This window comes from Erithacus rubecula (assembly GCF_903797595.1).
Source record: "Erithacus rubecula genome assembly, chromosome: 10".
NCBI lineage: Eukaryota > Metazoa > Chordata > Aves > Passeriformes > Muscicapidae > Erithacus > Erithacus rubecula.
Window position 1 is genome coordinate 9,649,767 of NC_136662.1, and position 23,588 is coordinate 9,673,354.

The window sequence follows — 23,588 nt, forward strand, 5'->3', positions numbered from 1 at the left end:
CTTGCAATAAATGGATCTGATTACACCTTTTAAATCGATGTTCTCTCAAACTGGTATGACATAAATGATTGTTCTGTCATTGTGATTTTACTGCCATTGTTTTCAGCGTGTGAGGTTTTTTAGTGATATCTCTCTTAATCTCATTCTGTCTTTCCCTATCCTCCAGATTGTGATCTTAAATCTGCATGTTCTTTCCATCCAAACTGAAGTAATCTATTTAAAGAGCCAACAGCGGCCACCACGGACGACTCTGGCTTGACCATGACAGCACAGGCTTTCCAGCAGCAGTGAGCTCAGTAATCCACAGCTAATGAGCCAGAGCTCCAAAATGTCCGTTGTGCAAGGGCTTCTTTAAAGGCTCAGATTTCCTGTAGCTGAGCGTTGCCAATGGAAATCTAGATATTGCAGATGTTGGACTGTATCCAGCCTAGGTAACATTCAAATTCAGTAGGTTTTTTTCAGGGAAAATGAGCACCTTAAAGCTTCAGTATGAATTTAGAAGGCACTGGCTAATCATTGTCACACCCGGTATGATTAAGGCTTACACCCCTTCCCAAAGCAGTTTCATTGGTGTCTGAATTCTCTTTACCAACCTGAGTTCTGGATTTTGCCACCAAAATTCTGTGTCGCATGCTAATGTGAGAACTATGCTTGTTTTACAATTCTTTCAGACCTGTGGGAGTCTTGGCATGGGTGATCTTCCTCAGAGCAGCTCTGGTGACACCAGGCTGGAACACTGACCACTTCTACTTTATGAGTGTCCTACCAGGCTATTTCTGCCTCTGTCCAACACTGGAGCCACTCCTGTGTTTCCCAATAATGACTAGAAACTTGTCTATTCAATCTTGATGGCATCTTTCAAATTATTTTAAATTATGTCCTGAAAGAAGCTACTCCTGCAACAAAACAATGGCAAGGTGATTTTAGAGTAATTTTCAGATTGTGGTTTACAACTGCATTGTACCTCAGAAATAGCTTGTCCCAGTGGGCATGGCTTTCTCTGCTATCCCTATCTCTCATATATCAAATTATGGATTATTATACAAAAGTTGTATCTCTGTCTTATTTATTGAAGTGTTGGTTCACTAAATAAAGGATCTCAACAGTGATTTGAACTGGCTGAAAACCTGCTTGAAATTTATGTATTTCAGTGAAAGCTTTTCAACAAGCTCTGTTTCTGAAGCTAAAGTACTTCAATTCCCAATGACCAAATTCATTAAAATATAAATTAGCCTAAAGAAACATATGAATCACAATGGTATATTTGCATATCATCTATTTGGTGTTTCTATAACAGTTTCTTCATGTAGACAAACAGCTACTGCAGTCTTCACGACCACAGAGTTTAATAAATGACTGTGGGGCAAATGAGAAAGCAAAGAGGACGAGTTTTAAAATTTTATCTTCTGAATGGGAAAGAATACTACAGAATTCTGAAACTGAAATTAAAACCTTTGTTAAACCAGTTTCCTTCACTAAGACATGTCTTAGCTAATCAATTAGCATTGACTGTCTCAGTATTCTAATAATAGGAAAGGATTTAAGGAAATGTCATGTTTCGTTTATATTTTCAGAACTGTAGATAATTACTGATTATTGCACAAGAGTGAATATCATCTAAGAAATAAAGGTGAAGAGGACAGAATGAGAATTTCTTTTCTCAGGGGAGTTAAATGATCCTCCTGCAGTAAGACCTTTGCATCCTCAAAAGGCAGCAACAGAAATTTCTCATAAAGTTTGACCTGTTGTTCTGTAAGTAATATATCCGAGACTCCAATACAGAGTATCTTGTCAATTCCTTTTAATAAATGAAGCTGAACTGATACAGCAGCTCAGGTGGTTTCTCTGATCTGTACCAGTTCTCTGCTCTATGCCTTCACATGTATTTCCATGAATTGTTGATACACTTGGCCAGTGAGTTTTCTGTGACTTCAAAGCTAAGCCTTTCACTTTGCCTTGTATAAAACATGCCCAGAAGCTGTATTCTGAAGAAAATAAGTAGAGAGAAAAATATTGATTTTAGATGTTAGGATAATCTAAGAAAAATGGTTCAAAAATAAAAGGGGAAGGGGAACCTTTTTTTTTTTTTTTTTTTTTTTTTTTATTTGTCATATATACAAATACTTCCCAGAAAATTCTATTGTAGTGAAGTCATTAGCTCCATATAAATGCAAACAACAGCTGCAAATATTGCATTTGTGACATCCAGAAAGTTCCATGACATTCTTAAGAGATGTTTTTCTACATCCCTTCATCTTTCCAGGGAAAGGAGGAGAAAAGGATTGGTTAGTTTTCATGAATGATGGGCATCAGGATCTGATGTTGGATCTTCTGAAAAAGCTTGTGTTTGATATCACAGAGCACAAACTCGATTAGCTATAATGTAATTTGTTAGCTTTTGTGATGCAACTCAGTGTATGCCATTGTGCATTGCTCTGATCAAGTAATGTTGACAGTCAAAAGAGCTAAATAGTCACAGATTTATGCCCTTTCTAGAAATGACTAGGACATTTTGAATCCTCTAGGAAAATAGACATTTACACTTCTAACTCACCCAGAGTATCTTTGAAAATATGACCTTTAATATAGTCCCATCTTTCTAAACAGCTTCAGGGGTCATCCCAACATTTCCAGATAAATTTGGAGGCAAATAAAATGAGGAACTGCTGAGTTATCTTCAAACTGAGTAAGAATAAATCATGAGATGTGAGGAATAAAAGTTCCACGACTAAAGCTTTTCAAACAACACAATTTTACTGTATTATCATATCCCACTAGTTCTTTAGTCACATGAGAACACAAAGCATGTAAGTAACCTAAGTGTGACTATTGCTGCTCTTTAGGAAAATGGTTATATAATTCGTTGACATCCCATTGTTTAAGTTTACTCTCTAAAATATAATCCTCCTTTTTCTTGATACTGTAAATTTTTTTTCATAATTTCTTATGTTCAACTTGGTAGCACTTGAAATCAGCCTGAAATAGACAATTTTATGAGAGTTTTATAAACTTCATTTAAAGTGAATCCAAGGAAATGCAGAAAAAAGTATTGCAGATGAGTAATTTTTAAGGAATTGGAAGGAAGAGACAGCATTATGTAAAGGAATGTTTAGTATCAAAGCATATAAATAGCTTTAGCTGACAGCAGAACAATAACTTCAAAAGTTAACAAATCATTCTCAAATTTTGATAGAAATGGAAGCTAGAAAAAGAAAGCTAGATTTATTCAATTCTGAAGATAAGAAAGGCTGTTTTAATTGTGATTTTTAAGGATTTTTCAGACATGCTCAACTTTTGAGTGTTTTTAATCCTGATTTGCACTAATAAAAACTAGGTGCAAATGAGTGCTGATGAGTCTGTATTGAAGTTAAATGAATAGTTGAAAATGTCTATGAATATTCATTTAAATTCAGAAATTAACTCCAAATTGATCATGCCTATGACTTTGTGAATTTGCTCTCTATAAGCATACGTGCACTTGAAATTAACTTTCATGAATATTTGCAAAAGCAAATTTTCAATTAGATATTTCATATACTTGCAGAAAACAATTTTTCAGTTATATATTTAATTGTGAGATTTGGATTTTACATCATGCTGCCTGATATTTGTGATCTCTTCTGTGGGACTGCATATTTGAAGGCCTCCAGGAAGGTTTTAGCTGGATGGAACACTTTGGAAAACCTTTACCTTGTGAATTACAGAATTCACCAAGAAGCAGAAACAGAATATACAAGAAAATAAGAAACTGTGCAGATTTTCAATTTCCATTTGAGGATTTTTTAAAGAAATATATTGAACATTGTCTTTCAGCATTAAGTGAATCTTAAAGGCCAATTTCTTTTCATTTGTGCTATCAGGCCATGATCACAGCCAAGTTCAGTGACTATGTCCAAGCAAGAAGTGGCTGTTTGGATTTTTAACCACTGAAGACCAGAATCATGACAGATTGCAATGGCTGATAGTTTGGGGTAGCTTAGAGAAGTGGTATACATACACTGACTGTCATTGGAGCTCCAAAATGGGATGTGTGGTTTCAATTACAAGCTGACTTCACATAAGAAATCCTAGATCTAATAAGACGTTTGTATAAAAGTGTTCTCATGGTATACCAGTTTAAATATTATCTAGAGTCCACTGACTTGCAGGAAGAACTGAAGCTGAAGACAATATTCTTACTAAGAAACACAATAGCAATGGCAGTTGGGCAAGTCCTCCATATCAGGAGGAGAAACCAACACCAGCAGGTGAGTTGAGAGGATGGGGGTGGGCCTGCTTGGCACGGGTACTTTTGTGTTCCTAGAAACCAGGAGAAGCAGGAAGGATGATTGGCTCCTCCATGGATGCAGTGGGATCAGCTCTGGCTGGAGCTCTGATGGCTGGGGAGGCTCAGAGGAGAAGCTGCTGGCAGCCAGCCCGGGAAGGTGAGCTCACCCCCCTTGAGCAAGGGGCTGCTCAGGGGGAACAGCCTGAGCGAGGCTGGCACCTGGCCTTAGCAGCCCCCATGCTACTAATCCTGCAGGGGAGGAGAGGTCCTGCAGAGGACTGCAGTTTAGAAATGCACTTCTAAATTTCAGTTTAGTTTTTATTTTGTGAGTTTTTCCATTATTGTATGCAGGAGTGTAATCGCTTATTTTGCTGGACTAAATGTGTCCTGATTTCCTCTTTTACTTTGGCAACTGAATGGCAGATTACCTATGGCTGATTCAGAGCACTTTCTTACTGGTGGAGCAAGGAAATATACACACACAGGTATTCCCTCAGAGCAGGGGAGTGGTTTCCCACCTGGTTACTGGAGCCAGCTTGAGGGCAGGTAACAGTGCTGTGTCAGTCTCCCTCAGCAGGCATAGCCAGAGCCTCTAACAAGCAGCAGGAGAGGGGGAGATGGTTTATGATGCATAAGGGTATTACCCATAAGAGGGTAATAGAACTCAAAAGAAATTGAATCAGGTTCTGAAACTGAGACAACCAAATTTTTCAGCATAACCAGCTTTAGCTTTCCAGGGTATTGAGTACCTTGAATTCCATGTTCAAATATTTTGCAAGCTAAAATACTGTTTATTGGAAGAAATGTGTAAGTAATATAAAGCCAGGAATTATTTGGGGAATCTTCTGGGTGATTTTTAGATAATTTTAAAACAAGACATGTATGATGAATTAATTATTTTGTTATGTATTGCTTCTTCATCTCTAGTTTGAATAGTGATAGAATCCAGCCTAGAAGTCATACTCGAGGATTTGATTTCCTGTGTAAAAGCTATACAGTATGATAACACAGTTGTACTGCATATTCAGTTTTGATATGTAACCTTTTAAATAAATTGGAATACTCTTTGTGCCTATACTGGCACACACGGAGAGATCATAAACAATAATTTTGTAAAGGTCACTTCCTCACTAAGCACTTGAGCTCATGGCAAGAGCAGCATAGGGCTATTAAAGGACCTTTCTGCTTCTATTTTTTGGTGTCTGTTAATATTTTTGCAGCTTTGAAGCTCTGTTTAATATAAAGGCTGTGCAGTGTCCCATGGCACGGGTCAGTCTGTGCAGGCCTGTGTTGTGAGGCACTGGGCTGTCTCCCTGTGCATTTTCATAGCTGGCTGTAGGATCCGGGGTTACTGGGCAGAGTGCAGCAACATGCCCGAGGCTGGCAGCATCCCTCCTGCTGGGAATGAGGGGGAACACAGCAAGATCCAAATGGTGCAGGCTTTTGTGTCAGCAGCATCTCAAGACAGCCAGGTATCAGGAACCTGAGCAATATGAGTGCCAACAGTGGCTGAGGGACCCGCACAAGGTGAGAGTTACCAGATGCTTGCCAATTTCAGCTGCATAGCATATTGCTCAGATTTTCCTGCTGCTGTCTTTTTAAGGTGCTAATGAAGTTGTAGGTTGAATCATTATTTTTGGTCCAGTGGAAAGTCTCTTGGTCTTGCTTGTCTCCAGCAAAATACTTTGTCTCAGAGGAAATGCTTGAAAGTTTATAGTCTATCCAACCAACATTAAAACCAAGTATATCTGCTGGTCTTCAGAAACAAAAGCACATTTTGTTACTAACTCTCTTTATGCTATACCCATTGGACTGCTCTTTCCTGTGATTGACAAGATGGCCTAAATCAATATCCTTTTATTTTCAGATCTCTATTATTTTGAAGAAATCCACTTTTGTCCTGCTGACAGTGTAGGGGGAAGTTATTCATCACTGTGGTGGCATCAGAGGATACCCTCAGCAGGGTAAGAGGAATCTATCTGATATCATTAAAATTAGGCCCTAGCCTAGATGTGTGTGGTATTTTCTGGGGTGTAGTTGAGCAGGAGGCTGGGATGGTACATTTTAACTCTGAGATGTTTTCTTTCCACTGCTGCCTGCTGGTGTAAAGCCACCGTGGCTCACAGAAAGAACAGGATGTTTATAAGGAAATTGGCCATACACAGAGGGGTTGTAACTGGAAAACACCACAGTGTGCCTGGAGAAAGGATGCTTGATGATGCAGGCATGGTCTCTCTAGTGGGCAGAGGTTGGTGCTGCCCACACAGGAGGTGACTCATCTGTCTGCTCGTGGGGACCCTCCCACACCTGCTCTGGCACAGCTGGAATTGCCCTGACCCCAGACTCAGTGCTATGCAAAGCCAGGGCCAGAGCTGGGCAACAGCCCAGGCACCCCCAGCTTCTGCTGCCACCATCCCTGCTGCTATGGTGTTTATTCAATACCTAGAATTTTGTTTAAAATTACTTCACTTCTCTCTCAGTGAGAAGCCCTTGAATGTATGATTCAAGGCTTTGATTTTCTCTTCTGTGGAAGACCTGTGCCTAGCACCAGTCTGTGATCTTGGGGAGGCTACATACACTCAGCAACAGAGATATGCCAGACTGAAAGTTTAAATTTCTTGGGTGTCTCTTATCCTGGAAAATCACTCTTTCTGGGGGCAGGCTGATAATAATCCATATTTCCTAGATTTAAAGTATCAATGTTGCTAGCTCCTTCTGCATTAATAGATTGTCTATTTTATGGGGTTCTTAATAACTCACCTAAATTCTAACAAATTTGCATGAATGAATTTTAAGGAAGGTCATAACATTATAAAGGTATGTATTTGTGCTTGTTCCACATTACTCTACAAACTGTAGCTATTTTTGTTTTCTCAAGCTGATAATTGTAGCTAGCAATTTTATTCCTTTGGCAGCATTTGTCTGACCTTCCCTACTTTCCCCTGTTCCCTGAATCAGAAAGAATTTTTGGTAAGACACTACATAATCTTCCCAAAAAAGAGAAAGAACTTCAATCTCATAATAAGGAATAAAGGGTGTAATTTCCCTTGTAATTGATAAGCATAATTTGTAAATTAACCTGCTCTGTGGAAAGGTGAAAAATGGTTGGAGCAGCTAAAAAATGAATTGAATATGAAGAAAATAGATTCCCTGTAAAAAATAATATAAATTTGTAAAAGTGGAATACAAAATTATTTATAGACTTTGAATGAACAAATTAATTTGGCTGACATTACCTTCAATTTACATAGAAACCATCTTTCACATTTTCCATGTAGACCATTTTCTATGTTCTGCTGTGACTGAGGGAAAAACAAAGCACACGAGTCCTTTAAGGCAAGAGAAAAACATCCCGAAAGTCATTTTAACTGATTCCAAGAGTTGTGCAGCAGGCAGAGATTCAGGGAATGACAAAGGCACATGCAGAGAGGGAGGCAGCGATGCCAGGGAAACAGCTGGTGTCTGAAAAGCCCAGTTTGCTGTTCCCATTATTGCTCTGCGTGGAGGCTGGGGTGGAGCCCAGGCTGATCAGGCCAGGCTCGAGCAGGGATTCAGCTGGGTGGATGCTGGTGTGAATCTCATGGCTTGGGAGGCCCCAGACAGCTGGGATAGAGTATGACAAAACCAAGTCCTAACTCCACACTGCCGTGGAGAATTGTAAACCAGCTTCTTGCTTGACCACGTGGACTCAGTGGGAGTGAGTGTACCAAGGAAAGGTCTCTGGAGTGGGCTTGTTTCTGTTTGCCTGGTAGACATTTTTCCTAGACTACATGGATACAAGTGAGCATGTCTGGGTACTTCTGGTTCTTCTATCACAAGATTTGAAAGCAAATTATTGATCTGTAGGCTTTTCAAATTCTCAAATTCTTTCTGGTCACCCCAAAACTGAATGGCTGGTGAAGACCAAAGGTATGTGTTTAAGGCACCCGTGCTGCAAACCCACCACAGCATGGTTCTGTTATGTCATGTCATAGCAGCATCCAGCACACTTCTTGTGCAGGAGGACTCAGTAGATGCAGCTAAATTGCACAAGCAGAGTCCAGCTTCTGAGCCCCATGGAATGTCTGGGAACAGCCCAAGGCTGGTTTTAGAGGCCAGGAATGATGACTGACTGATTCTTCCTCTTCTGTCTGCATTCTTTCTCATCTTCTTGGTGAGAAGTATAAGGAACACCCATTTATTCTTCCTTCCAAACTGTAGCTAATCAATAGAGACATGCTAATATCCTTTCTTGCTACTCAGGCACATAAAACACTCAGCAAGTTTTTCCAGGCTTAGAAACTCACTGAGTTGAACCTTGCATGGTGACACTGTGTGACCAAAAGCAGAGTGCAAAAATGCCTAAAATTCAGGACCTCAATTTAACTCTCTTTTGTTGGGACATTTCAGACAGAAAATAGAGAATGACACATTAATCTAAAAGACAATTTTTGTAAAAAAAAATCAAATAAATGTTTCTGATTTCTTCCACAAGCATTAAAAAAAAAAAAAAAAAAAAAATTAACAACTCTGCAGTCCTGCTCTGTTTCCAAGTTGAAAGTCAGTAGCAAATTATTTGAAATCAGCCATTCACAGTAACTGTCACTGGGGAAGGAAACCATAGTGTCAAGGTATTAGGAAGAGAGAAGCAAAAGAAAATAGGTTGCCCATTCTCCTTACTTTCATCTCTTGCACAGTTTGGCAGAGAGTTCGGGAGGGGGCTTTTCGCCTCTTCAGGGAGAGACATAATCTTGGACCACACATTCTCAAACACTGCCAGCTTGTCATTCAGCTCATGTATTCAAGATGTTGCATATTAATAGCACTCCCTGATGACTGGTGGATAGGGGTCTCTCCACCTATACAAAATGAGCCTCTTGGCACAACAAAGTACAAAAGAGGCCCATACAGGGAAAAAATGCACTTGAGAACTGGTTTGGAGAAACTCTGCACAGATGCTCATGTGCAGATGCATATTTCAGATGGTTTTCTCCTGATTAGCATGCAGGAAACTCACCTGTTTTGCTGCCTAGAGGAGTCACAGCAGACATGGAGAAACACCTGTGTGAGTTCAGTTCTGTCTCCCTGTGAATATGATTTCTACCCTTATTCCATTGCTGTTCTGTGTAGCCACTGAGACCCATTTCAATCCCCCTTTTGGACATGCCTAAGGCAGCAAACACAGAGCAGTACTTGGGGATGGAGACAAAGCATGAACAGTGCATGTTGAGAAGGGAAGAAGGGAATGAGTGAATGGATTGGTCACACAGGTGTGCTGGGAGTGCACTGGGAACGCCCAGGCCAGATGGGCTCTGGCGTGGCTGAGATGGGAAGATGAGCTCCCAGGACCTGTGCAAGAACCTGGAATTTGTCATCTGCAAATGATCTGACATTGGCACATACAGAGCTGTACCTGAGTCTGGTAGTGGGATTCAGGAAAACGAAGCAGGCTGTTTCCCCCTCCCCTGCAGCGTGCTGCTTACACGTGTCTGCTGTTGATTCTCACACTGAGCTCTGCAAGCAGATCCTACACACGCATGGGGAATAAATTTCCTTTGTGCTCTGCTCCATTGTAGTTTACTCCAATGGCAGAAAGCACAGCTTAGTTCTAACCATGTGTTTTGTAAAAATGAGCCTCAGGAGGAGAAAGTGGGGAGAGAGTTGCTTATACATGTGTCGGTATCTGATGCAATCAGCAGTGTGAGCCACGTTTTTCTGGATATTTCAGCATACACTGAGAATGACACATGAGTAGTCCAAGCTATTTTCAGAACTGACAGTTTTCCTTTTCACTCCAACAATTGCTTCTTCAATACACTAGAGTATGCAAAGTGCTTCAATAAACTTTTAATTGGGAGTAGGAGTAACAGTGAAACTAAGGGAAAACTTTAGGCAAAATGAGAGCTGACCTTAGCTCATACCTGTTTTGGGGTTTGTTGTTTACTTTTTAAAAGAGGCTGCACACCTTGGCATTTGTTGGTTTCTGGCGAGGCTTTTCAAAAGAAGTCCTTTTCAGGAGTCCTGAAACAGTCTATGAAAGATTGTTTTTATGATGTTCATGACCCAGGAAAGATCCAGCAGAAATTTGCTCTGCCAGGAGCCATGGGCTAAAGCTGTCTGGATATGTTTTGATCTAAGCTCTTAGGTATTTCTCTAAAACAAAATATTCAAAATGCTTGAGATTTTCAGAAAATCTTCTCCAATCTTTACAACCGAGAACAGATTACAAGCAAAATTCTCCAGATAAATGTGAGATGGATTTTGCTCTAATGTCTCTTTCACACTCTTTGCCTGAAGTTTACTGACTGACACCAAGAACACAAATGTGCCCGGGACAGGGTCTCTACTTTTTCTTAAGCTGTCAAAATCCATTAAGTATCTGAGGCATGGTGGTGTATTTCCTAGGAACTTAATTTCTTTCTATTGCCCTCCTGACAAAAGTAACCAATCTCTTTGAATCTTGCAAAGTAGGGTGCATCCCACAGAGCTAATGCTGTGTGCACTACTTATAGAAAGGTATGTTTAACAAAATCTGCATTCTGGATGCACTCCAAATATCATTACTATTATTTAATTTCAGCTGCATTTTGGCATCTAAGATAATTTCAAAGATAATAATCTCACCAAAGTACAAAACTGAAATTACGTTGCTCAATTATTTTGTTTACTAGTGGTGTTAAACTACTGTTTTTGTCTGAATCATGCAGAAGAGCTGTATTTTTTTTTTTTACCTGTAAGCTCCTCTGAAAATACAGCTGTTTAGCATCAGTACCTATTTCTTCCCAGATTACGTTATATGAATGAGTTTGATAGGAGTCACCATGGTGAGGAAAGGATAATGGAATTTCAGGTAAGAGTCCTCCATAATGAATTCATTCCTTACAGCATGTTAACACCCACCCATGGAATTAGGGACCTTTGTAACACAATGCAACAATTTACTAGACATCACAAAACACCAATTATAGAATTGGACTGAAACGAGCTGCCAAATCCTCTGTCCCTGATAAAAGAAGGATAGGTATAGTCGTGCCAGCACATTTTAACTCCTTCCTAAAAATTCACTTGGGTCCATTGTGAACATCCTCAGTGATACAGTAGATTGACTGCAGTGCTATGTGTATGACATGAAAGTAAAAGAAAAATGAATAGGTCATGAACAGCAGTGAATATTAACTCAATTTGGATCATATTTATTTAAATAATTATAGCAGATTGTTAACTTTGAGAATCTACTGATTTATGCAAGGGAAAATGAAAGAGAGTTGGCTTCTATATTGTATATTTAGCTTGATAAAAGGAAGCCAGTCTGCATGGAAGAAGTGTGCAATTGAAGTTCCTCAGCTGATATTTCATAAAAGCACAATTAAATGTCAGTACTTTACAAAGAACTCTTAAATCCTAAGACTGAATCTCGTCTGTTTTTACTGGTAGCAGAGTACCAAACTGTAAGCAGAACGGAGCAGGATCTGACTTTCCATCACAGACAGTTAATAATTAAATCAAACATTATATTCAACAATAGAACATATGCATCAGCTTCTTTCAAATTGCATTTCCTTCCTGTTAGATCCATTAGTGTAAACCAGACTGCCTTTAGAAAACCCCTTATTGCTGCTGTCTTTCAGCACAGTTCCTGAAATGGATAATGTGGTGCATATTATGGGCAATTACACAGAACTCCCTAGTGACAGGGTTTTAGAGTTTCAGAATAAAACAGCTGGAACTACAGGGCTGTAAACTAATCGGGAAAATAGACAATAGCAACACATTTAATGCACATTGTTAGAACATGGACAAAGACTAGATGTGAAATACTACACATCACTATACCTACTGTATCACGCAGCATCTTCACTGCAAAATCCTGTTTAACTCTTGAAAAACAAGGCAGGCGTAGCCAAAGATTTTGTCATGAACAAATGCATGCACAGCTCTATAACCTGAGCTAAGTGGAAACATTAGGGGAAGAAACCTTGATCCAGAGCCCTGGTTTTCTCTTAATGTTAGTGTAGTTTGAATCAAATCCAGAACTCTATTATTATCATTTTTAATTAATAAATGCATAATGAATATATACCTGTATATCCTAAAATGCTATGTCTCCATCCCTCTTTTACTGTTTCAATATAATGAGAATTTAGCATTTGGGTTGCAAAAAATTGCATTTGCTCTTGGATACATCTTGGATATTGCCACAATACATAGTGTTTGATCCTCCATCAGTTTAAATTGATGACAAAGCTCCCATTAATTTTAGTAATACAGCAGTGGATTTTTAGAATAGCACATGCATCATTTAAAAGCACAATGACCATGATTACATGTGTAATCACAGTAATTGTGCACACAATTACTGGTTGGGTATCTAACTGCCTTTCCAAAATCAGTTTCTCTACTTGCATGTATACTCACAGCAGACACTTGTGCAAATGCAGTGCAGCCCAGAGCATCCCCACCTCTGTGCTTACCCCTGAAACACTACAGGGAAGGGCTTGTCTGTGCCAGTAGGGATGTAGGATAGAGAAGTATATGTTTACGTTGCAGTGGTTTGAACAAAACATAAGAAAGGAAGAGAAATGGCTGCAGTGTCTCTTTGGGAAACTAAAAATGTAGAATTACTTCAACTAATTTTTCAAAAGGACAGAGACTGATTTACACCAGCTCCTGTCTTGTGAGCCTCCTTATCAGCAGTGCCCAGCAGGCATGGGCACGTTACTGTTTTGTAATAGTATGGCAAAATGATCAAATAATATATCAAATAACAGCACCATACTAGAATAAAACAAAAAAAATTAAAACCAAACAAAACAACACTGAGTAACATTTTGCAGCTTAAAGAATTCAGAAAACAATTAAAGTTTCAACATAGTGCAGTGAGTTTCTTAGAATGCAGAACCCAGGAACCAACTGCTGTGGCTCACTCTAGTTTAAAAGGTGATTCCTTTTGCTCAGAAGGTTGATTCCTATAGCTGCAGAGGTACAGAAAAGCACATCCTCCCTAGACAGGAATAAAACAGATAAAACTTTCAGATCCATCCTTTTGCTCAGTGAAATGTTAGCAGGATAAAGTTTTACACAAACCATTTTATGCAGTTGTCCCCCACAGTCCTGGCTTCCCTCCTTCCCTGGGGCATAGGGAGTGTGTTTGCTTTCCCAGTAACAGCTTTATGACCCCACAGTGGAGGGGAGGGATGGAGCTGGGCAGGCTAGGCCTGGCAGCCTGGCCTCTGCTTCTCCCAAGGGAAGGCTGGGCCATTAGGGTCAGCTAACAGCCAGAAAGCACTCTCTTCCTGGGGAGGAACCAGGGGATGGGAGCAGTGGAGCTGTGTGAGAGTGAGAAACAGTAGAGGCTCTCCAGGAACATCCCTTGCTGCGCCGTGAGAGCCAGCAGTGCTCCCTCCAAGGGACTGGGGCAGGACAGGATCCCATGGCTCAGGAGAACATGAGAACAGGCTCCCCAGCAGCCCTGGCCCTATGGGAAAGGCAGCTGGCTTTCCAGATTGAAGAATCAAAAATTGGCAACCAATGAAAAATGAACTTTTTCCGAGGCTGCCAGTGGCTGGAGGAGGGCGGCTGGACTGGGAGGCTTTCTGCAAACTACACCTTGTATGTTTACCAAGGAAGAAACCTTGTAAAATGTGCTGGGGCAGATGTAATGGTTACAAATCATATGTGCTGTCTAAATAAGATCTGACTATCAAATGTTGTAATGTTTGATAATATCTGGGTCTCAATTTCCCTTGTTTAAAGGTGGAAATTTTGAGGCTTATCTCCATAATGCAGAATTTTAGTCCAATCAGGTTTTGGGAAGTTTGGTTCTGGGCTCTGGTGTACTGAGAAGACAACAAATGTACAGTGTCTTTCAGGAAGAAAAGGGAACAGTGTTCAGATGCTTGAAATATGTTTCTTCTGCTACTGAGAAGCTTCAGCACCTTTCTCTTCAACAGCACTAGCTTGTGGGGCCAGGGAGCATTTCACTGCATGCACAGCTGTGCTCCTTGGTTTCTCAGAGCCCATGGCCATGACATGTTTTCAGAATAGCTTTATGTAAGTTAATCCAGATGTAATGTTGTGTTGCCTATACACAAATAGCTGCTAAATAGTTTCTAAAAACTTTATTGAAGCACAATTCCCTTCTTGATTGTCTACAACCATCCTTCTGATCATTGTAGAAGATTCTGTTCTTAATTTCATTACAATAAATGTAATGTAACTTCACTGACATCCAATCAGAGGGAATTTCACCTCTCTACACTGCCTTGGGTCTTCAGTTTTGCACACAGGAGTTGTTCATGTAGACTAAATTCAGTATAGAGCATTAAACACCATCACCTTTGTCATTAACATCAGAGAGCTAGATGAAACCTTGAAGCTATGAAATCCTGTAAGTCCTGTAGCAAATGTTTATACAGATCTGAAGTGTTGAAATTAATTTACCCTAAAAGATGGACAATTGCTGGGACATGAAGAACATAAGGCTTTAAGACTGTATATTGGAGAAAAGTTCCCTCAGAAGTGTGCATTTAGTCACCTTTAGAGGCACATGCTGCCTTGCTGCTACCTCTGCAAGTGTGGCCTCACTTTCACTGTTATTGCAACATGTGTCAAACGAAATGAAAACAGAGATTTGGGAAAGGATATAATTAACCTACTTGTAAACATTAACCTTAAATATCTTGCTAATTATCTCACTAATTTAATCACTGCAGATCTCAAACTTGTTTGTCAAATATTTAGTTCTGCAAATTGTTTTTGATACAGAGGTGTGGGAAGCTTTCTGTGAATGTAAGTTACTTTGTAAAACCATCGTTATGTTCACACTTCATTGAACAAACCCTGCTGTCAACAAGACTTTTAATGGAAATCACAAGACACTGTGCCCTGAGGCGAAGAGATATAGTGCCCTATTATTTTAAAATCGAATGAACACATTGTGTAGAGTGTACACCAGGGTAAATTTTTTCCTGCACATCTTCAGGTTTGATTCCATGGGAGTCTAGACTGGAAAGTTCTGGGTTTCCTTGTTCTTTTGGTTGCAGTGAAGCAATACAGCTATTTCTGACCTACTCACCTCTTTGTTACTTGAATAACTCAGCAAAATTATGCCCTTGATTTTCAGCCCTTTATATCAAGTCACTACATTGTGCTACAAGAAACCTAAAAGGTGTTTAGATGCTGCCGTTATAATGCCACCTAAGGTGCCTCCAGTTATTCCTGAGAGGAAGCTCTTGAATTTGGTAGTGTTTGTTGAGAAGCTGAAAGTTCTGTGTTTGTTCCTTCCTCCCTGATGGGAAGGGGGCCATGCTGGTGCTGCCTCCTGCAAACAGCCACGGCACAGCCATAGTCAGGGCCATAGGGACACTGAGAGCAGTGCTGAGGCTGGGAGAGGACACAGGGGGACTGTGGGTGCTGGGAACATCCTGGGGGGAGCAGACAGCTAAGGCAGGGCACACTCTGGAGGCTGGAGGCACCCAAATCTTCTGTCCCATGAGAAGACAGGGCTCCTAAGCTGTGCAGTGCCTCCCCTCAGACAGGAGCTTCAGCTGAGTTCAAACAAATTTCTGTGAATTTAGCTGAATAAAGCACTGATTGTTCTTGTTAGTTATAAGAAGTCTCATTCTTTCTATGCATTATCTTAATTTCTGGGCAGTTTTCCTCTTCATTTACTCCTAAAATTACTTCAATACTAATGAATACTGAAAGAGAGCCAAGGCAGGATGAACTTTTGGACAATTTATGCAAACACAACAGATGATAATAGATTTACTGTAAACATGTCAGGCACAAAAGATTTGACTGCTTTTTAAATACAGTGATGCTGGAAGAGATTTATGGATATTTTCAACTGTTCATGAAAGAGAAAAATATTTTGAAACTATAGGCTCTATCCTTTTATCCACTTTTGCCTTCCAGGCTGAGTTGCAAATCTTTGATGTTTTCTTCACCAAAAAATAAAAGCAGTTATGAATTCATTTCTTCGAAGTACTTTCATTTTTATGTCATTTTACAGTTTTTATTACATTCCTGGCAGTCCAAATTATGGTGTTTGGAGAGCACCTAGAATCCACAGCTCTGAGTTTTCTGAAAATAAGGACTAAGTTCACTTAATGATGCTTTCTGGCTACTGTCTGTTTTCTTCTCCTGTAGTAATAAAAGGTTAATAAAAATCTCTGAATACTTTAACTGCCTGTAAGACCAACTGATTAAAGGTTATTCTATTCTAAATAACTGGAAGCCACTTGATTGAAAAGTTAACATTAAATAGGTAGTACCTGTTGCATCAGATTAATAAAAAGCAAAGTCTTAGACATGAAAATAATGTATAAATATGCTTCCTGTAGTTGACCAGGTATCAATTCTTACAGCCAGACTGGCGTATTCTCAACTGTTTATTGTCTAAGTCTGCTTCTGTGTCCTTACAAATCAATAGTAAGCCTTACTTGCAACTTCAGAGCAACTGATGTTGTTAGCAGTCAATGATTTTGCAAGATCAGTTCAAGATACTGGAATGGTTTCATGGAATTATTGTATTCTTTCTTTCTAAAACAGTGTTAAACTCATAAGTAAGAATTTAAGGAATTTAAACATGAAAATATATGCTCTTGCACTGCTTCTTAAAACCAGTGTATCTTGCCAAATCTCCTATCAAGTCAAAGCAGTGCACCAAAATGATAGCAGGAAGGATTGTGCAGTGCTCGAATATGTAATCCTGTACACTCACAGTGCTGAGTATGGCCTCATTTCTTGAATAGATGGGAAAAGATGGAGGAAGATGGAGAAAGAGCAGATTTGGGTGGAAAAATAACAGTTTTCATTACAAGCTTAGAAGGATATTGGCGTTTTGGAACAGAATGATTTAAGCATTCTGAGACCCTTCAAAGGAAGGCAGGAAGTTTAATAAAGGCTTCATTTTGGGAAAATGGATGGCTGAAAGTAGTATTTTAGTAATTCTTATTAGAGGTGCTTTTGAAAATTAATTTAAGAGCCACAAACAACACATGTTTATGAATAATATAATGCTGTTGGAGATAATGCAAATGCCTTTATAAATAACATAGTATAGCTTAAATCATTATTTTAATGCCTCTTTATCTTTTTTTTTCTTTTTTCCCCCTATATGAACAGGTCTGTGCTGGTCTGCATTAATTAAATGTTGTAGGTTTATAAGGCCAGATCATCATCACTTCTGTGTCCCTGATTTAAATCTGCAGTAAAACATTTCTCCATTTAGTTTGGTGCTTTTGTGTCATATTTCATACACTAGTTGTCTCTTAATTAAATCCATGATGGCCCACCAACACAGACTATTAAAATAACTATACTTTGCACTTGACATATTTATGAGACAGATTCATAAGAGTATAGACTGATACTTGAACTACTCACTGAGAAATGCTAATAAGATTATGATGAAGGTAAGATTAGAACATTCGTCTCCTTTTCACTTCTCTCTTCTTTATAGGAATTTATTTTTATAACTGCAATTCACTGTTTCTATTCCAGGCTCTTTGATGTTGTTGTATATACCAACAGTTCTTTCTGTGTCGATTTATTGTGGCAATGAAGAGTGGGAAACTGCTAATTTATATCACACCAGCAAAGTGCATAACTGTAGTGTTCCTGGAAGTATGAATGTTTGCAGAGGTCTGTAAACCTTCACATGGGACTGACATGTTCAAGATAACACCTTTGGAACTGGGTGATGAAAAACATGGATGATGGTGAAGGCCCATGTTGTTTTACCTTGATTGCCTTACTCCAACCCTCCTTTTGGTGTAGAGCCAGCTAAGTCTGCTCCTGGAGGAGGGGGGAGACAGTGGCATTGTGTCTGTGTCCCTTCAGTGCCTGTTTGTGTGTCTGTCACCCCCTCTGGCTGTGTGTTTGTCACCCCTCAGTCCTGTTTGTGTGTCTGTCACCCCTCAGTGCCTGTTTCTGTTTCAGGCAGGTTGTGTCCTTGCCCATCCCACAGGCGTGGCAGATGCAGTGGAGTGTCCTGAGCTGTGCAGCTGCTCTGGGCAGCTTGGCTGTCACTGAAGTGTTGGGAATGGCCTGGGTGTATGGCCTCAGTGGGTAAGGAAAACAGAAAAGAAGCAAATTCACAAGTCATATCACTTGAAAGACTTTTAGATATATGGTAAGATTTAATCATTCACCTGTATGAATATCTTGGAATTGCCTTCTTAGCATTATTCACTAACAGAGTTGCTGATATAATTTGTTTGTTAATTTTCTTAGTAATTTGGGTGTGGAAAGTTCAAGGAACTCCATGTTTGAGAAAAATGTTGCTAGAAGTAAAAGAGCTGCTAAATGAAAATCATCAAGGGTTGCTATCTTTTTCAGGACCGCAGTGTTCACATCTTAGGGACCTTTCATCTCTCTCTATTTTTTTCCCATTCACATTGTTTCATGGAAGAGCTTCCACTCATCATGGGGTCCAGGTGTGGGTACAAATGGAAACAACTCTAAATACATGCAGCTTGAAAGGAATGTGTTTTACAAGGGAGGTCTGTAGAAAGCCACATCTACACGATGTTCAGTTGTTCTGGAGGATAAATATATTGCTGTGCTTCATCCTTGTATTTTCTGTGAATGTAACAAAAACATCAAATGCTGGGATTTCATTTAGAAATAAATACAATATTAGAAAGTAAGAATAATAGAGTTATAGTCAATATTTCATCCTCTACAGAAATAAACCAGCTACAGTTCAGGGAGCTTCACTAAACACATTAAATCTAATAAAATCGCCTACACGTACTCCTGACACTAGTAGTAATTAAAATAACTTGTTTCAAAAAACTGGTCCTATACATGAATACTTATTGGCAATTATTTCTAAGTTCTTCAAACCAAAGATAAAGTAATTTGATTCACACACAATGTTCTTGTAAACGTGGTTCATACTGGGTTTTATATGCAGCTTAGGACTGTTAATTGCCATTTTGAGCCTCACAGTAAAATAGAGTTCAATATGTCGCTTTTTCTGAAGTATTGAGAAATGTTTGAGAAATGCTTGTCTTAGTCTAATCAACTGTGAATAATTTATTTCTGAGTCCTACTTTTCAGTATAAACGGATCTGACTTTTCTCAGAGCTTCTCAAGTCTAATCAACTTGTTACATTCATTTAATTAAGGAAATCTGTAGCGAACTGTGAAGTCTATGTACCGACAGGCTTTTCTGTTGTGCAAAATTGGTGTATTTTCATTGTGAATGCAATTGTGATTGTTTATACTGACAGGTAGCCTCTACTAAAGAAACAATTTTTTTTCTACACATATGGATCAATATGAATAGCATATAAACTGTTTTCTGAACCACCTCTCTCATGGTGGGCCCACCACCCAGCTTCCCAAATTCACACAGCAGTAGCTTTCAGGCAATTCTCATTTTTGGAAGGGTTGTAAGTGTTTTTCCATGCCTCTAAGGGGAGGAAGATATAACAGAGATCTAACATACAAGACTGAGGATAAGAGACTGACTTTTTAGTCACAATTAGCCTGAAAAGATCATCACACTAGAAGATTAAAGCACTGGCACAAGCTTATGGTCAGGATCTGCATGCCACAGAGTCATCCATAAAGGGGTGAGCTAAGGTGCTGATTCAAAGTCCTGTCTGTGTTTACCAGCCTTATATAATTTCTTCTCATTTCTCTGAGAAATCAGCATTCTGGGAAGGGAATAGCTGGTACAATAAAGGGCTTCTACATCATATATGCATTTGTTTTAAAAAAAGCCCTATATTTATTTGGTAATAAACATTCAGAAGTCCATCACCCCTATCATATTTATGTGATATGAGGAATATTTTTTATTAGAAATATAGAGAGATTCTGTGGGGATTGACATATTATTTTTCCCTCCTTATCCTCAGACAAACTCTTCAGACTTAGAGAAAAAGTCTTCAACCCTGGTATGAAATACTGTCCAGTGCTTATGGGTTATAAAATTAAAAACATCAAAACTGTCCTTGACAGGATGTTTCTTTCCATTAGTTGATTAAAATGGTTTATTGTTGCCTACAGCATCATATTTTAAATGTATTTTTGACCGAAGAGCAGATGTGGCCACATCTTGCACTATTTCTCTTTGTGTGGTTTCTGATACAGAAGTGATTCACTACCTTGGCAGATCCTCCTGTGGAGAGGGACGGGAATGGTGAGGGGCTCAGTAATGGCTAGGGTATCAGCTGGGGGGACGAGTGTCTGCAAAAGTACTGCAGAAAGTTGGAGGCAAAACATGCAAACTTTCATCAGCAAGGGTTCAGAGCAGAAGAAAAACCCCAAATCTGGAATTATCTGCCTGCCATTGCTATATGTTTTCTCTGACAAAGCAAGAAGTGGATTTTGGCATTTTTTCAGACTGACAACTCCAATGTTTCAGATAGAGCATGGAAGTGGAGAGTAGCTGATCCTAAAACATTATAAGGTTGCACCCCCTGAACTCTCATCTATCCCCTGCTGTTACTAAGAGGACTGAAAAAGTCCAAGTCTTTGAGATGTAGGTTAAATTTATTTATTTCTTGTCCCATCCATGTTTGATGGGGGAGTTGAAATCTCAACACAAATCCTATTTCCAAATCTAGGGGTCACTTCAAGCAATAGTTATAGAACAGGTAGCTTTCCATTGCCTAGCACAATTTTCCTAAGGCATGTTGTCATCTGATGATAATAGGGTCTTTCACTAGCAAATCTCAAATTATTGGCCATGTGACCTTACATTCAATAAATAGTTGTTTGAGAATCATAGGTTAATTAATTTCTATTGTTTCTGTTCTAACTCTATACATGCTTATACTATACAATGAGAGAAAAACACAGCCACGAGTAAATGTTGCTCATACAAAATGTTTCTATTACCCTTTACTTTTAAAACCATTAATAGATTATTAAGAGATATAAACATTGGAGACCATGGATCATATTTGCATGTTAATGAAATCCATGAATTATACATTATTTGCTATGGAGAGTACTAGAAACAATATTCCTCCTTTCTAATAGCTGTAAAAGCTGGAGGTTTCCTGGAGCACACATCACATCCCCTCTGCAATACCTTCTAATAGAAAGAAAGAAATCCAGCTTTTCAAAGCAATCTCTCACTAAATGAAATAGATTTGTTTGTGTTGCTTTGCAACACACAAGTGTGACAGTTCATTTTAAACAAAATAGTTTTAATAATGTCATTACTAATATCTATTTGGTCATCTCTCTGAAAAATGGTGTTTTAATAGGAATGTTTCATTTTAATAAATGGCAGAAGAGGCAAGCTGCCCTGAGTCAGCAGGAAGTGGATATACACCAGAGAACAGGCTGATTGTGTTAGATTCATCCAGAACATTGAACAGCACACAGACAGTCCAAGAAAAAGCAACTGGCTGTATTCAAATGATTAGTCTTACTGCTATGCTGTAGCACAGATTCACACATTCTTCTATTATTCCTTGACCTTCTGCCAAAAACTCCCACTTCAAGTAATAATTAGAATTAGTGTTTCCAGTGCATGCTTCCATCTTCCTAACAAACAGTAATGAAATGTGGCTTTTACAAAATATGCAGTTAATTAAACTTTTTATTTTTTGAACATTGTTTGAGTAATACAGTTCCCCTGTGCTAGCCCCTCATTATGCCTGACTACCTGGGATTGGGAATTGAAAGAAAAGCACTGTCAAGAGGATGAGTGAAATTTCAAAATTTTGCACTTTAAAATTGCTTGCGCTTTTAAAATCCTTTTTTTTTTTTTTTTTTTGTTTTGTTTTGTTACAGCCTTTATTTCTAATCCTGTTTTTATTTTTTAAGTCGAGGACAGTATGTGTATTATATAACAACTCTACAAATACCCTCAGTGTGAATTTGAAGAACTCATATCAAGTGCTTCAAGATAATAAGTGGATTTCTAGGCAAGCTTTTTGAAAAGGTGTCTTAGCACTGTATTGCTTAATAACACTATGCAAATAGATATTCTGATTTCATTTTTAAAAATATTATTTCATGCTTTTTTACTGTCTGCCTTAATTATCCGAATGCTGAACAAGTATAGTCTTTTGATTGATGAGAGTTCCACCCCTTTACCCACACCCCTGCAGATATAAGGCTCCACAGTTTAGTACCATAAATCACTGTGATTGTATAACTTAACTACTGTATGATCAGAGATCACATGCAGTGGTAGCCTGGATATGCATTCATCCTTCGTTATGAATGTTTTAGGGCTAAATTTATTCTCAATGTTTGGAGAAATATCAGTTTCTTCACTTAAGAAAGCAATGCATTTTAAATAAGCAATTCTTGCAACAACTGGAAATAATCACAAAAGTCTTCTATTTGTAATCTTCATTAATGTGAGTTATTTCATCACTTTAGGAGAAATCTTTTCAGAGGAAAACAACAATTAAACCCCTCCCCCCAGGCTCTGACAGCTAAGGATCTATGGATTAGCCATTTTAGTAATTAACCACAATTCCTCTGATTTGTGAATTTCCAGATGATGAGGCAGGAAGCAAGTTACATCTTGGAGAAATTGCCCTCGGGAGAGAGGAAAAACTATTGCGAGGTTGACAGCACAACCTTGTACCGGCACAGTTTCCCTTCCCCAGTGGTTCAAGGAGTTCCAAACACCCTCCTGTAAATCATCAGCTCACATCTATTTATTATCTTCCAGCCCAGTGCACAACACTATCTGTTACACACGGATACCAGCAATATTGCAAGGTGGACTCAAGGGATAAAAGGCAGCAAACCCTGCACACCTCCTGTGCCTGAGTCACACCCACTATAAAGCCAGGCTCTGTTCATAAAGCACATGCTGTTGTCAGAAATGAAACAATATGAACTGTTGAGTTCAGAGTTGGGTTTTTTTAATGTTTCTCCAATATGCTTGATCTTATCATCTTGATATCTTTGTGTTATTATATGGAGACAAAATTTATCTGCATAGTAATGGACAAAATGCCTACGAAAATATTGCTATTCATTCAATGATTGTTGTTATATTTGGAGTAGGCACCAGCCTCACTCTGTGATGCTTGTCCTGGAATATCAATAAATAAATCATAAAAGCCAATGCTTCAAATATTGAAAAATTCACACTTCAAACTGTGTTTTGAACTATACTGAGAGCAATGCCTCAGATTGTCCTTTTGCTTTATATGAACAGAGGAAATTCAAAGTAGGAGGAAGTCTCTCCTGGGATTTGGCATAGGAGAGTGCCACAAACCATCAGCCTTCCTGTCTCTGCTGTGCCAACGAAGCCTCTCCTGGGATGTACCACGAGAAGCAGACAGTGTGTCTGGGGACTTAATGTGGCTTCAGATGAAATTATCTCCTGCAGAATCCATCTTGC

At 39.0% G+C, this 23,588-nt stretch overlaps 1 protein-coding gene across 1 annotated transcript; it reads left to right on the top strand.

The window, feature by feature from the left end:
- Positions 1–467: 467 nt before the first annotated feature.
- On the top strand, positions 468–22,921 carry LOC306805841 (uncharacterized protein; the record flags this gene model as incomplete). The annotated part of the gene is made up of 5 exons (XM_079314053.1): positions 468–528; positions 4,149–4,247; positions 6,135–6,231; positions 18,191–18,319; positions 22,731–22,921. 5 exons carry the CDS (start codon positions 468–470, stop codon positions 22,732–22,734), a joined length of 390 nt encoding a protein of 129 aa, XP_079170179.1. The 3' UTR covers positions 22,735–22,921.
- Positions 22,922–23,588: the final 667 nt, after the last annotated feature.